General features: G+C 32.5%; 3 protein-coding genes across 3 annotated transcripts; 1 reads left to right on the top strand and 2 right to left on the bottom strand.

The window, feature by feature from the left end:
- Nucleotides 1–474: 474 nt before the first annotated feature.
- On the bottom strand, nucleotides 475–9,067 carry LOC132700675 (lambda-crystallin-like). The gene is made up of 5 exons (XM_060668156.1): nucleotides 8,908–9,067; nucleotides 3,934–4,121; nucleotides 3,699–3,882; nucleotides 3,462–3,644; nucleotides 475–881 (listed from the first exon to the last, which is right to left on the bottom strand). Exons 1-5 carry the CDS (start codon nucleotides 8,952–8,954, stop codon nucleotides 506–508), a joined length of 978 nt encoding a protein of 325 aa, XP_060524139.1. The 5' UTR covers nucleotides 8,955–9,067; the 3' UTR covers nucleotides 475–505.
- A 784-nt stretch (nucleotides 9,068–9,851) lies between these two features.
- LOC132700761 (UPF0415 protein C7orf25 homolog) lies at nucleotides 9,852–12,033 on the top strand. Its single transcript, XM_060668284.1, has 5 exons — nucleotides 9,852–10,668; nucleotides 10,716–11,036; nucleotides 11,087–11,435; nucleotides 11,511–11,833; nucleotides 11,886–12,033. Exons 1-5 carry the CDS (start codon nucleotides 10,498–10,500, stop codon nucleotides 11,970–11,972), a joined length of 1,251 nt encoding a protein of 416 aa, XP_060524267.1. The 5' UTR covers nucleotides 9,852–10,497; the 3' UTR covers nucleotides 11,973–12,033.
- An 819-nt stretch (nucleotides 12,034–12,852) lies between these two features.
- On the bottom strand, nucleotides 12,853–14,877 carry LOC132700643 (WD repeat-containing protein 5). Its single transcript, XM_060668107.1, has 6 exons — nucleotides 14,326–14,877; nucleotides 14,116–14,212; nucleotides 13,942–14,058; nucleotides 13,608–13,884; nucleotides 13,209–13,528; nucleotides 12,853–13,152 (listed from the first exon to the last, which is right to left on the bottom strand). The coding sequence occupies exons 1-6, from the start codon at nucleotides 14,446–14,448 to the stop codon at nucleotides 13,052–13,054; spliced, it is 1,035 nt and encodes a 344-aa protein (XP_060524090.1). The 5' UTR covers nucleotides 14,449–14,877; the 3' UTR covers nucleotides 12,853–13,051.
- Nucleotides 14,878–15,473: the final 596 nt, after the last annotated feature.

Raw genomic sequence — 15,473 nt, 5'->3', positions numbered from 1 at the left:
GAAGATGTAGAAAGTTGTGATTCATACACACTTAATCCGTCTGGACACACTCTAAATAGATAGGTAATATGAAAGGTTTCTCATTTGAATAGCCTCCGCCCATTTCAATTATTTTTTCTTCACTTTTTAAATATTCTTTATTAAAAAACTTTTCACAAATACATTTACAAAAAAATTAATATTGTGAAAGCAGTGTTGATTATAAAAATGATTTTATTTCAAAAACCATTTTTTGTGAATTTTGTGGGGGACTGTAAAACCACGATTTTCTAAATACTCTGTACATCGCACAAGTAATTGATATCTCTAAACCGCTTAAGAAAGATGAAACAATATACAGGTTGTCTCATTTAAAATATCAAAGTTATCACTACTTTTCTAGTTGCACAAATTTTTAGGAAATATCTATGTTCCGCTTTCCAAAATCATCGTATATTTGGAAGGTATTCGGATGCCGCAAATTTAAAGAATAAAAACCTTTAAAACACTTTATTTTCAGTAATGGTTATTGACTGAGTTGTTTCCATTCATCGTCCATCTCTTTTTTAAGTTGACTTAGTTTTGTAAGGCATTTGTCCCTCCATATTCTTCTCGCCTGCAGTTTGTCAAGAGGAATCGACTGTTCTAGTTGTTTGGCAATGCTAGGGACGTTCGGTCCTTCGAATTTTGGTACCGGTTTGAAGTCCTTACTGACGGCGTGCATCGTATTGGCGTATCTCTCACAGTAATTCACGAATCCTTCCGCGTTTAAATGCGTAGTTTCCAAAGTTCCCAAAAAGGCGTATCTCATGCCCAATCCGTCCGACATCACTTTGTCGATGTCGTGCACATCAAGAATGCCGTCTTCTACCAAGTTCCAAGTCTCGTTCAAAATCGCATATCTAAAATGAACAGTGTTAAATATATCTACCAGGGATCTCTCAGTGGTAACAACATAGAATTTCTCCGAAACTAATAAGTAGTTTATAAGGATAAGAATTTGCTAAAAATATGTCTATTCGTATGGTTGTATATTAAAACCAATTTCTCTATTACAAAAACAGGCATTCAATATATAGTTGGTAAGATTTGTAAAGGCATAGAGGGCAATAAAATGCCAGACAAAATAAAACAGATTGCTCATCTGGCTTGCACTTACACTTCAACAGATGTTATTCCGCCCCAAATATCTATCTGATCAATGCAAGACAGCCGTCACTAACGATCACGACATTACTTGGGAGTAAGAGAGACAGAATCGGTTGTACCTGAGACTTATTAATTTAACTAGTTCGCGAATATTCAACTAGATGAATCTATATGAAAAAATTAGGACATTTGTTAAATAAACTAGAAGTAAAGAAGAGTAAATATACAAATAAACCATATTTAGCTTTCAATTACGAGGAAACATCTAACCAACCTACCAGCAAATAATGCTTCGTCTACATTAACAACAAATGGGGATGTCGTTATATTAGGTGTGTTCTCTTTTTCCCAGTATCCTTTTATTATATTCTCTCTATGTGTTATACAACTGATCCAATTTCCTTTGGTACCTATCTAGAGAGCTGCCTTCCAAACAGATACTGCAGTTTCATCGTGCCTTGCCTCATTTACAATATTTTTATTAAAACATATTTTGCACTAAGCCCACATCAATTCTATAGTATTAAATATACAATGCTAAGGAGGCAATTTTAAAACTTAATGACCCATTTCAACAATTATTTCGTCTGTAGTATACGGCAAGTTTATTTTATGATTTTTGACAATTTTTAACAACTCACATTTTATACCATTTTCTGCTAATTGCCAATTGATAATTTCTTCTTTTCTTGTCGATTTATTTTATTACACTTTCACTAAGTCTAAAATTTCGTCTTTAGTACACGGCAAGTTTGTTTTGTACTTCTTTTTGACAATTTTTAGACCATTTTCTACCACATTTACTAAGTCTGGAAGAATATCTTGCATTTTCCATAATAATTAAAGACGGCAATTCCAGTTTCGGTAACAGTTTCTCAAAAATGTGACCCTATTTCGTAGTGGAAACTACTGTAAATATCCGGTAATTGGTGCTATCTCTGTCGAGTGAGACAAAAACACACTGGCACATAAATTGGTGGGTTTTGCAATTTTTAGTATACGAGTAAAATCAGGTAAAATACTGAGGCATCTTTCTCTCTTGGTTTTATGACATCGCAAATCATATCGACTATACCCGTGTTAATGCTACAATCACGGTGGGTAAACCTTTTTATTGAACGACTTAAAACAATGGCGATAATTTTTCTTTGAAGAGACAAATTTTGACAAAGCATTTAAAAGTCATATAGCTACTAGCGGCCTGTCTAACGCCGATAATGAAATATAACAAAAAAATGAGAAGGTCTATTCAACATAAGCATGCTAGAGATTTTAAATTTTGTTTTAAACAATGATCTTACGGCATTTAACAACCCACAGGGCCGCTGACAGACCGTCAATAGGTTTGGACGCAGCATTTTTAATAAACCAGTTTCTAAAAATATGCCTAGATCGGCATGTCATACTATAGTCTTTTTTCGACGATTAGTTTTTGGGTACATTTTTGTACAACAGCCAGAATCGCTACCAAACGCGTTACTGAAGTACCGAAAATGTCCAAAGTGGTCTGAAATGATATCTGAGGCTTGATGATAATTGGGCATTTTAGATTAAGGGGTAAAAAAAATATTTCTTTCAAACCGAACTAGATACTTCCCAATAAGCAGGAAAAGGACCCCCCCACCCCACAGTCCCGTGTTATTACAACCCATTGAAGAAACTCAACTCTTGGTCGATTTGCATAAATATAGTTTTTCAAATCTCTTACAATGTTTAGTCTCTCGTAACCACCATTGGTAGAGCTATTGATTTTTCACAAAACCGGTTTATCTCGCTTTCTGATTATCCGATTATCGTGCCAGTAGTCATTTTGAATGTATTTTGATTTACTGCAATTACATCATTGTGAAAAAGTACATGATCGTTTCTTTTAAAAAGTGGAAGCTATCAAGGATATAAGAAAATATAGCTTTAATTTAGGATCTAGCATTTACGATTAGTTATAATTGCTCAGATACGTTACAGTGAGCCCCATAATTAAATGAGTCTGGACACAAACCAACTATACATGATTGGCAATAAGAGTTCGAAAACAACCCGACCTTCAGAATAAGGGCATCATAAGGCAAGTTAGTACCAAATGAGATTGTAAAGTGGTACTGGTCAATTATTAATACCGTGCCTGGAATTTATGTTTTTCATTAAACATTTTTGTTTAATAGGTACCATCCTTGAAGGAATTCTTGCTATACTTTTAATTGTCGTTTTATGAAAACATAGAATGTTTGTAAAAACAAAAACAAACATTCTGTTCGTATAGAAATAATTGTCCATAAACAAGAACTTAGTGATCAATTTCTACTTTTCTGCTCATAATGTACTAGTGCACCTACTGTATTCGATTAAGAGCGAAGCCGGGAATTTCTTTCGTAAACGAAACCGGGGACTGGCCAATTTCCTCCATAATGTGCCTGGTCTTCTTGGGCACTTCTGGATCAGTCCAAGGGGCGGGAACTATTTCCACTAACGGTACGTAATACGGTGGGTTGACGGGATGAGAAACTACTATATTTTGCCTAAAATACATTAAAATTTACAAACTTAAATTTCTTTTGTTCCCACTTGCTTGCCTATTTTTTAAGTTCTCGCTAAAAGTTGAAGGTAAAAAGGTGGAGGTTGAACTGGAATAGATAGTATTCGGTCCAGCGACGTCGTCGATATTTTTCCACACTTTCCGCTTTAGCTCTAAATTCTCTGGGACGCATTCTTGAACTAAAATCGCGTCTTTGACCGCTTCTTGAAGGTCGGTCGTGCCTGAAATGAAACCGACTCGTCGCAAATTTGCTTAGACTGACCACTGCTCACCTTTAATCAATGCAAATTGCTGGGCAGCCTTTAGTTTTCCTCTTAGAAGGCCGCTTTGTTCCAGTGCATTTAGTTGTTTTTCCGTTTCCTTTAACGCTTTTTCGATCTGTGTCGGTAATATGTCATAAATGTAAACCTTATACCCAACGGACGCAAATAGCATTGCCCATGATTGACCAATCAAACCACTGCAAAAATATTTTGGCATCACTACTTACCATTTCAAGAAACAAACATAAATATAGGCTTGACCAGATGATCTTAAACACTATACAAGTAAAACTAATAGAAATTTAAAATAGTTTTTTACTTTAAATATTTAAGCTACTTGCAGTAACCATTTTCAGGCTTGTTTGGGCTTGACTTGAGCTATTAGCCTACAAACGTATAAATTTTTAATTTTATAGTCATGTTTACAGATTTGTTTCTATAATATCTTTATGGTCACGCCTATTTGGATCACAATGTATATTTCAAATATTTTTCTTATATACCTATACCTTGACGAATGATATATGGACGAAATTCCCTATTGATTCAAGAGCTATGGACAGACACGCACTTGTGTAATAATTGCAAATTTATTTAAGCCATACGTAATTATAATTTTATCAAAATACAGAACAGGCCGGTGATGAATTTACGCCTAGGCCGGTGAGGTGGCATAATTTCAGGGGCAAATTTTTCAGAATGTCAAAATTGATAAATTTCAACGACAATTCATTTCAAGAATTGGTTCCGATTTTTTTTTATAAAAATAGAATATAATTAATTTTTTAATTATTTTTTATTAGTGGCCCCAATATTGATATTTTGCTTGACGAATAACATTTTTTAAAAAAATCAAATTGATAATCTTTTTTTGAGAAATTTTAAAGCTCTGTTTACTTTTTGTGCTGTGAGTGAGGGTATGTATGCTTTAATGTAAAAACCTTCAAATTTTTTTTTGGAATTAAATAAAATTGGAGAAAATGGAGAAATTAGGAATTAGTATTTGGTATTCACTTAAAATTCATCCCTTTGTAAAATGTATGCTCATTTTATATCGATTTTTTTGCAAAATAAATATAAATCGTCAAAAACCAAAAATTGGATTATTGTCTAAATAGACTTCCATAAGAGGTAAAAATTTGAAATATTGATAATTAGATTCATTAAAAAAAAATCTTTTTGTCTGATCAGGTAAAGTGTCAATTTTAATTAAGAATATGTTCATGTCAGTTGTAAAAAAATATTTTTGTTTTAAGCCAGAATTAAACGAGACTTCAGCACAAGATACCGCAGAAGTGAAATCCTTTTCTTTGGAATTTGAATGAAGAAACATGAGATTTCAGTACTATGAACGGTCCTCCACAAAATAATCTAACCAATTTTGTAAATTCAAGTAGTGCTTATAGAAATAAAACGAGGTATTTTAATCCAACGTACCCTGAAAAACGGAAAAAATCGACGTCGTGAATGGTTAATCTATTCAGAAAGTAAAGGATCGGTGTTTGGTGCTCTATGTTTACTGATTGGTAGTAGTGGTGAAATAAACGCTTTCTGATTTTCACAAATCTAGCATAAGTCATTTCAAAACTGGAGCTGTCACTCAATGGAAAAAAAGAGGGCTACCATTTAGAGGATATTCAGAATGAATTGGAGATCCCCATAATGGAAATTTTTTAGGTTCAGTCGAGCTTCTTACTAAATTTAATCCGTTTTCATCAGAGCATTTAAAATTATAAGCGCACCTTGGCGGTGGAAATACCTCGTATTTATCTAAAACAATCTATCGAAAAATTATATTATTAATTCAAAATAAAGTATTGCAACATATTTCTAGGGAAGTGCAATATGCTAAATAATTTGGTGTAATTGTGGATTCTACGCCTGATATTGCTCATGTTGATCAACTTACGATAATTATTAGATATGTACGTGACAATGTTCAAATTGTTTAAAGATTGCTAGAATTTATCCCAAATACTGACCATAAGCCTAAAGACATTGAAGATGCTCTGCTAAAAATCTATTGAGAATAATGGTTTGAATATAACGAATTGTAGTAGTCAATCTTATGATAACGCAAGCAATATGTTAGGCTTATATTCAGGTGTGCGGTAACGAATAAAAACAATTAATCCATTAACAGAATATGTTCCCTGTGGTGCCCATTCCTTAAATTTTGTGGCAACTTGTGCGGCTGAATCTGTAACTGAACCAGTTGGCTTTTTTTCCACTCGAAACAATCAATGGATGCTACGCATTTGAAAACGAGTAGCCTGGTATAATTGTCGCACTTTAATTTATTGCTAAAAACAAGGATAAAAAACCCACTACGCGATCTGAAGCTAGGCGGCTGCAGCAAAAATTACAACATCTAGAACCGGCAATTCTAGTCATTGTTTGGAATACCATTTTGGATAGTTTTAGTGCTGCTAGTAACAAGCTTCAAGATTCTCAAACTGATTTGTTATGATAGTCGTCGTAAAAGAACACGGAAAATTCTTTTCTGGAGAATAAAATTTTCGAACCAACGTTTATTATCGAATTTTAGATACTTTAAGTGTGCAATTGGTAATACGCGGAAGTGCTTATTATAAACTTTACGAAAGTTTTAACTTTTTTGAAGATTTGTCTGAAATAGAGACTAATGAATGAATCTTCGAGATGTATATCCGAAGGTAGGCATTGCACTACATATCTTTTTGAGTATTCGCGCAACAAACTGTTCAGTAGAAAGATCTTTTCCCACCTTGAAAATGGTAAAAACGTATTTACGCCCAAGATTGGGCCAAGACAGTCTTAATACTTTTATCCGTACTCTCTATTCCAGCTAAATTCGTTCAAGAAATTGATTACGACGACATAGTTGATGATTTTGCACGGACAAAATCCAGAAAGAAGATACTTATCAATTAATCGATACATAACAGTTAAAAAAAACAATTATCTCATTTGTTAACACTTATTAAAATTTGCTTGTATTGCTTGACAATTATCAATCGAATAAAAATAATATCTAAATAATGATAATGAATCCATAGAATTTCGTCTATTAAAAAGGGCGACACATCAGGCAGGGAAAATTGTTTTTACTAACAGTCGCTTCCTGAATTTTAAAATTGAAAAATTGGTCATAGAGTCTCTTTTTCCGAATTCATAAAATAATGGTTGATTTTTGATTCAAAAAGGCGAGATCATTTTTAGCATTAGATCCTATTATTGAAATGGTTTATAATGGAGAACAAGTAGAAATATCATTTGTATTTTTTTTTCTCATATTCATTTATTATATAGTATTAATACTATTTTGTTAAATTGTAAGAGTTGTGGTGTTTTCCCGTATGAAATAAATTATTTAATTAATTTTATCGTCACAATCTTCAATAAATACTTATTTAATGTAAAACAATCTGAAAACCCCACATTCATATGGTAAACAACAGGTATAAAACCAAATACAATATGCCTCGTTATCATCCATCTTTATTTAGAACATAATTTCTCTACAATTGAATTAGTTCGCTTAATTCACAAGAATTCGAACACAAATTGGTAAAAATGATAAATTTATCTGTGAATTTAAAATTTAAAATTGAAATAATCAAAATTTAAACATGGTGATATACCCCTAATGCTCTTATGATAATAATTTAATTTACATGGTTTATTACAATAACATAATAAAGTTTAGTAACTTTGTCAGTTTTGTATCACTTTGCCCAACAATTTGATTTTATTTTGTAATTAACTATTAAATTTGAGAACCAAATAAAGACGTTATATAAGTATATTTATTTATAATTATCATCCATGATTTTGATTCCAACCATGTATGTGTACCTATGCTTTGGTAAATTATATAGTTATATATGTATATTTATTTATAATTATCATCCATGATTTTGATTCTAACCATGTATGTGTACCTATGCTTCGGTAAATTATATAGTTATACCTTTCTATATATTATATGTTCTAATGCCTATTCCATTCTAATTATAATACAACGACAGGCAAAGCGATTTCAATCGGAAAAAAAGTTTTAAATTCATTTTAATCTACAACTTATTAGTATTATACCATGATAAAAGTCATATTTTCATATCATTATCTAACTTATCACTGATAAAGGATAATTGCTTTTTTGTGTTAAAATTAAACTGCAACATTCAGAAAATTAACCCTTATCTCTTGAAATGAAGACATTAGCTAGCCAAACGTAATAAGAATGTTGTAATAAGTAGGTCTGAACTTCTCAGAGCATCTGGGGGTATTTATTTATTCGTATAGAGTTGCTCGCAGAAACATACGTCAACGGACTCAAATTAAATTACAGAAAAGTTTACGGTTTGGAAACTACAAATATCTAATATCTAATGACGACAAAGTGTAACAGTGACGACTTCATTTTTAAAAATATAAATCAATATTATATTATGCAACAAGTTTGATTAATGCCACTTTAGTCACGAATGCTGGTAGAAAAGATATAGTATGCAAGCTGTGAAAGAACTTCAGTACTTCAGTCACCCGATTATTGAACACTCGCTCCACTCATGCCAAAACAAACTCGCGACTAAAGTGTGGTTTATCAAACTTGTTGCATAATATATTATTTAGAGCCCGCAAACGAGGTATATATTTAAACACAAGAATTTTTTATCTTGCTCAGATCCATCCCTATGCTGTTGATTTTGAATCACTCGTACACTATTAAAAAAAAATGTTCACATATTAGAGGATTGAGGATCCCATATTTATTAGAACATTTACTGTTATTTTTGGAAGAATTACCAGCCGGATTCGTATTTCCAGGGATGCATGTATGCATATAAAAACTAATTTTCTCCCTGATCTATGTACCTTTTGAAACTTATATTGACATTATACCATCACAAAAATAATAAGATAATAAATATGTAGGTACGAAGTAATAATTTGTGCTACAAATAAAAGAAAATATTATTGCCTAGAATGTACACGCACCTGCCAACAATTGCAATTTTTCTTAACGGCAAAGCGCACGACGTCATAGTAGTTTACACTTCTTGCACGAGCGCACCTAAATGGAAACCAGTTCAAGTGGATAGTAAGCACGATGTTGAGTTGAAAGTGATATTGCACAATCGTTGTTTGTTAGAAATTGTCGGGAGATAAATATAAGTGGTTTTGTACAGCTCGTCCAAATAATACGAAATTATTTATTTAACTACAAAACCAATGTTTTAGTCTATTTAGCGGTTAGCTTACAGCAGCCTATTTTTTTTTAAACAGGAAAAATATATAGGAAGAAATACGAAAGAATAAAAAAGTAGGGCTCTTCGAAGTGAATATTTTTTTATATTTTACCTTTTAGAAATTTTTGTCTTTATTTTTCAAATTGTTGTATAGAGGCAATAAAAGAATATATGGATTGTGGCTGCAAATAAGTATATCTCAGATTATCACGAACTCTAAATAACATAGGCGTAATCATGGATTTAAATTGACATCCATTTTTTATTCCAAAATTCCAGAAATTTGTCATCGTAATCATAAATGAATCCTAATTACGGAGAACTGAGAACTACAAGTGATATGATTATACAAGTAATGAAAAGTTAAACAAATAATCCATCATTCTTGTTCTTCTTCTTCCTTTTTTATATACGCTGTATATGACCACTGCTACATAGGTCAAGCCATCCAGCTTACAACAAACAAACGTTTCAACTATTTAATAACGATCACAAACCCCAAAGTCTCCGGTGGGAATCAAATCCATAATCTCCGCCAAGTCGAGTTGGCAGGTCTAACCCCATGCCCACCGACCCATCCTCGCATTTTCGTCTTGTGAGCTCTCAACAACTGCCCAATTTCTGTATGGCTAATATTTTCACTATAACCATTAATCACGATTCTGTGGTCGAGCATTGCACGAGGAGGTTTAACCTCTGTTCGCTCCCGACCGAATCCCTTGTAATCGTCCCCAAAAACTTTGAAATCGGTATCCACAGTGTGGATTTAGTGTTTTTAGAGTTCAGTGAATGTTTTAAAGTTACAATCGTGGTCAGCTCCGTCGTTTTTTCCTGTTCACGCCGGTATGGAGCCCGGATGGACCCGGATGATCCGCGTGGGAAGGGGAGGAGGCCGTTTTTTGTAATCGGTCAAAGAACCTTTTTTTGTTGAAATTCCATTTTGTATATGTAACAAATCCGGAGGATGATGGATTGGTCCAGACCCTTCTCTTAAGAAGGCATTCTTTAGGATATCTGAATAATGTGAAAAATTGTGTAAGCTGGCCGAATGACCTTATGCAGTCTTGGCCATTAGAAGTAAAGAAGAAAGAAAGAAGAACCATTAATCAAACTTGGCCGCATGTTCCTGGAGACCTTGGTCGTAGCAGTTTGGCATAATAATCCTAGTCAATTTGTTCAATATATGTAAACCAAAACTAATCTTGGCATTTGGCCGATTGATCCGACCAAACTTCGCTAATAGAAATGAAGAAGAAAAAAAAACCTTAGAATCGTGTGAATTAATTTGATTTTGGGCAAATTTAATTTTCAAGAATTTTTTGTTGTCAACCGCTGTGAAATGAGTGAGAATAATTTTGATAGCGAAAGTACGGAAAATTTGTATTCTTTAGCCAAAGAAAAAATTGAATTCGGAGAAAGTTTGAAATCTTATGTATCACGCCACAAAGATATCGAAGGTCTCCAAAAGCTTGCTCGTAAAATTAATCAAGAACTGAAGTTTCTTCGCAAAGTAATGATCAAACAGTTAAAATGGTTTAAGTAAATAAAATTCTTTAGGTTTGCAGAGATCGAACATTAAAAAAAGAACATCTACAATGCTCTAATTTAACGCATTTTTCTGCCCTTATTGATACTTTGAGTACAATTAAAAATTGTGAAAGCGTTAATAAGGTATATTGCCTGGAAGATAGAAAAGTAACTGTAGATATTGTCTGTGATAATGGTTTGACGTGGATTAAAGTCATTGCTCGAAATCCAAAATCCTTGAGTCAGATATGCATGGGAAATTCTAGTTATGGCACACGAAGTATTATAGATCAAGCATCTGAGTATGTTCAGTGTGCTAAATTGTATCCTTGTTTGTTCCAAACTCCAAAGGTATCTTGTAATTTTCTTTTAAAGTGATTAATTATGATATATAATTTTAGGTAATTTTTGTATTTGTTAATGGTATTGGTAGCAATCTATCCAATAAGTTAAAAAACTGTGGAGTTACCGTCGTAGGGGCCCGGTCAGAGGATTATGATATTGCAGAAAGTGATTCTGATCTAAGTGATGACGAAAATGTTGAAAAGCCTAGCTGCACAGATCTTTCAACAATCAATGCTACTTGTATAAAAAAAATTAATTTAGATGTATCTGCAATGTTGGCTTACTGTTGCTCCGTTGCAAATGGTAGTGCATATTTATATGACTTTCATGTTCCTGTTTTAAAACAACAAGCTGAATGGGAAAGGCAGCGACCTGTAAAACCAATTTTGGATAACTTTTTTGAAGGTAAAACATCTCTTACTTCCTTTAATATCATTTCTTTTGTTTTATTTCTGGTTTAACTTTTTTTATATATTCTAGGAAAAACCCTATATTGTTGTGAAACTGCAAAAACCAGTTTTAAGAATATTGTTAACACTGTAGGAGGTTCCAATGAAAAAATTAGATCAAAAGAACTTTTAGAAAGAGTAGTTGTTTTGCCAGACAATGCAACATACAAAGAAACCTTGGAGGGTAGTGAAGGCAGTGAAATTTTTAGGAATGTGCAATTTACCCCAGATAAAGTGTTAAAGTTGGGTGGTAAAATTAGACAGAGGTCCCTGACTATATTTTTGTTTGGTGATAGAATCCAGGCAGTGACTGTGACTTCCAATGATGGATTTATTCGAGCAGCAAAGCAGCAGGTATTTCTAAAATATTTTGTTCATAATTTATCCCAAATTTTTTTATTTTCAGAATATTAATTTTGTTGTTTTTGTTCATGAATCCCGAGCATTAACAGAACAAAAGGAACACACAAAAGCTATACCATTTAGTTCATGACTTTGTCCAAATAAATGATATATTTATTTAAATGGTATAGTACTATTATATTAAACAAGAAATAAACTATAACAATTTCCATTGCTGCATTCTTTCATATTTCTCACCATATTATATGATTAACATGTATACACTATCCCTTCCGAGTTTAGCTAAAACCCCTTAAATGAAAACCACTGTTAATTGTGGTCTATTACTGATATAGAAAAAATTTCAAATTGAATAAAAATGTCACAAACGATTATTTGAATTACCCTAGCAAAATTTACTTCAATAAGTATAAGTATAGTTTAATTTATAAATAAATAAATACCACTAGCCATTCAGAGATGTCCTGGAAAGATTCCTTGATTGGTGCTCAAACTTATAATTCAGTATTTAAGTCGTGTTTTCTAAAGCCTATTTTCTTTGTATGTATTTGTGATTCATTCCTTCCTAATACTATGAGTTCTTTTTATGTATTTGAAATATCTAGCTTGATTTTTTTTCAAAAATTGAGAGCACTAATATTTTTAATTAGAAAATCACCTGAGAGCGCAATAGATTTTTATTATGGTTTTGGTAATTTTCTGTGGTATTGTCATTTTTATAATTTTTTCTTTTGAGTCATAGCTAGAGGAAATTACTTCAAAGCTGTTAAAATCCAGCACTTCGTCAATATGGAAAAACAAGGGGGCTCTTTCCCTATCAATTGGAGAAATATTTTATAATAAAAATTAAAATGCAAGTTTTTTTGTTTTTGAATAATCTGCTACCAAAAACAACTGTAAGCCCGCTGCAAACGTCACTTTGAGTCTCAGTTTCCAAGATACATCATTTTCACTAATTCTAGGTATCTACACTATAGAAAGGAAAATAAAAATCTTGCTATGTATCCTGAATCTTTATTGGAGTTTTTTCATATCAACAATTTGTGTTTAAATAACACAATTTTAAATATGCTAGACAAAAGAGAAGAAAATGAAATTATAAAAAAATATGTTATTTCAAGAGTTCAATGAAAATTCCATGAAACTTAAACCTTGCTTAAAAACATAAATCTGTACAACTTTAAATCTCAATAAATACAATTTAGACAATTAAGTATCACTTTTCCATAACTTTATAGTTTTATCATTTTCCAAAGCAGCAGATGCAATTATGTTTTCTGTTGGGTGGCAAGTAGTGCAGAGGACAACATCTAAAGGTTGAGAAAATAAGATGACATTCATGTGCAAAACTGTACAGACAACCTACCTGTATGCCCTTGCAATTTCTGAACTATTTCCTTTGTCTGTAAGTTCCAAATATATACCATATTATCCTCTGAGCCACTTACAATCCACTTGCCACCTGTCACAGAAAAGTTGGCAAAGATGCAATATTTTTCATTTTTGTGACCTGAATAGGTTTTTAAACATTTTCCTTTTGCATAATCCCATAATTTTAGGGTATTGTCCAAAGTGGCTGCCAGGATATACTTTCCATTAGGTGAAAATTTCACAAATGAAACTGGAGGATTGTCATCATCAATCAATGTTTTCAAACACTGCCCTGATGCAGTATCCCAAATGCGACTAAAAAATTAAGGTTTAATGTTATACAATGGATAAAATTTAAAAGTAACAAGCCTAATTTTTTATAGGAATTAATTACCAAAGTCCATCATAACTGCTGCTAACAATCAAAGAACCATCCCGATTAAAGTGTACAGCACTCACAGGGTCAGAATGAGCTGGCAAAGTTTTTAAACATTTTCCAGTTCTTACGTCCCATATCCTTACTGACTCATCAAAAGAACCAGAAACAATCAGATTTGATTGGGGATTAAAGTTGCAACAGAACACATAGTTGCTGTGACCTTTCAGTGTCTTTAAGCATTTTCCTGAAGACAATTCCCAAATTTTTAAAGTTTTGTCATCACTAGCTGACACTAAAAGGTGGAATAAAGTATACCTATGCAACCCTACACGATAAAAAGTAAATTTACCCAAGAGACGACTATCACTTGACCAAGCAACATCGCTAATACCTAGCTTGTGCCCACTTATTGTTTTTTCAAATTTCCCGTCATATGCACCCCAAATTTTTATAAGTTTATCTGCAGCTAAAGGGAAAATATATATTCATAAACATATAATATACAAATTGACTGTTAACTTACATGAACTAGCAAGCCATTCACCATTTGGGCTAAATTTTACTGACGAAACAGCTTTGGTATGTCCAGCCAAAGTAAACTTTAGAGTATAATTTGGCTTCTGAAAATTATTAATTTTTTCAATATAAAACAAGCCATAACTTTAACAATTTCAGATAACAATAAATCAATAAAATATATAGGTATCTGCGCAAGAAAAATGTTGGTACTCACAAGATTGCTACTTGATTTATTTGGCCCGCCAGTTGGTGCTAATGAATTTGTATTTTGATTAGAATTCTGAGGTAAACTTCCAGAACCATGAATTGAAGATACTCCTGCACCAACTGGCATCATTTTTAAGATTACCTAAAACTTTTATGGACGTCTAAACTTTGAGTGAAGCTATACTACCGCCAAAACACAGGCGAACCCTTAAAATTTGACACCACGTGGAATGGTCTTTTTTTCTTCAATCAAAGTAAAAAGATACAAAAGTAACAGATCTGGCTCTAATGGATTCTTCTCGAACTGTTTTATTTAACAAATGAAAAATTCCCGTTTTAATTCAATTTTCCAAAACTTTTCATGATATCCAGAGTATAATAATGCGCATTCAGAGATTAACCTTAGAATAAAACCGTCCTAATTATTACCATGTATAACTAGAATCCATAGACCGTATAATGAGATCCATAGAATCTTTAATTAATTAAGAAATATATATATATATATGGTTTGCCTTGATTTATGTTGTACCCGTCAGCGTTCGCCCAGTCCGATGGTAATGACTGGTATGACGTATTACGAACCACTCAATACTTGATCCATTGTTTAATACTTTCATTGCTCTGCAATAGTAATTTGCCCTCCGAACATTATTTTTAAAATTTGTTAGTGGTATAATTACTATTGCAAATTCAATTATTTTTCTGTTAGTCTGTAAACAGATGTTGAAGTTGGCTCCTTTCAATTATAAAAACCCTTCTTAATAGGAAAAATAGTTTCATTGTTTCCTATAGGACCATAGGTAGATTGACCATTGCTTTATGAGTTTGATATAAAATAATAATAAAATGACAACGAGGGGCTAAACTATTCAATACAAATAATCCAAAAAATTTGTTTCGAATTGATTAGATGACATCACTGCAGCACGTAGTAGCCTCAAACAAGAGGAAATGAATGGCCGATTCGCCTTTGCTTTTTACCGTTCTCGCCTAAATATTAAACAGGAAAATCCCGTTAAATATTGTTTTGTTGGATCAAAATATTGATTAGTTTATTCGTTATTGCAATTGTTAAGAGTATAGTGCCTGTAGTTTCCTGAATTTTTGGCTGTTTTTGGCGGATGTTGATTTGAATTTTTATTGGAAATTGAT

The sequence above is a fragment of the Cylas formicarius genome, unplaced genomic scaffold (genome assembly GCF_029955315.1).
Source record: "Cylas formicarius isolate icCylForm1 unplaced genomic scaffold, icCylForm1.1 PGA_scaffold_4__25_contigs__length_36172078, whole genome shotgun sequence".
Lineage (NCBI taxonomy): Eukaryota > Metazoa > Arthropoda > Insecta > Coleoptera > Brentidae > Cylas > Cylas formicarius.
This window is presented reverse-complemented; position numbering and strand designations above follow the sequence as displayed.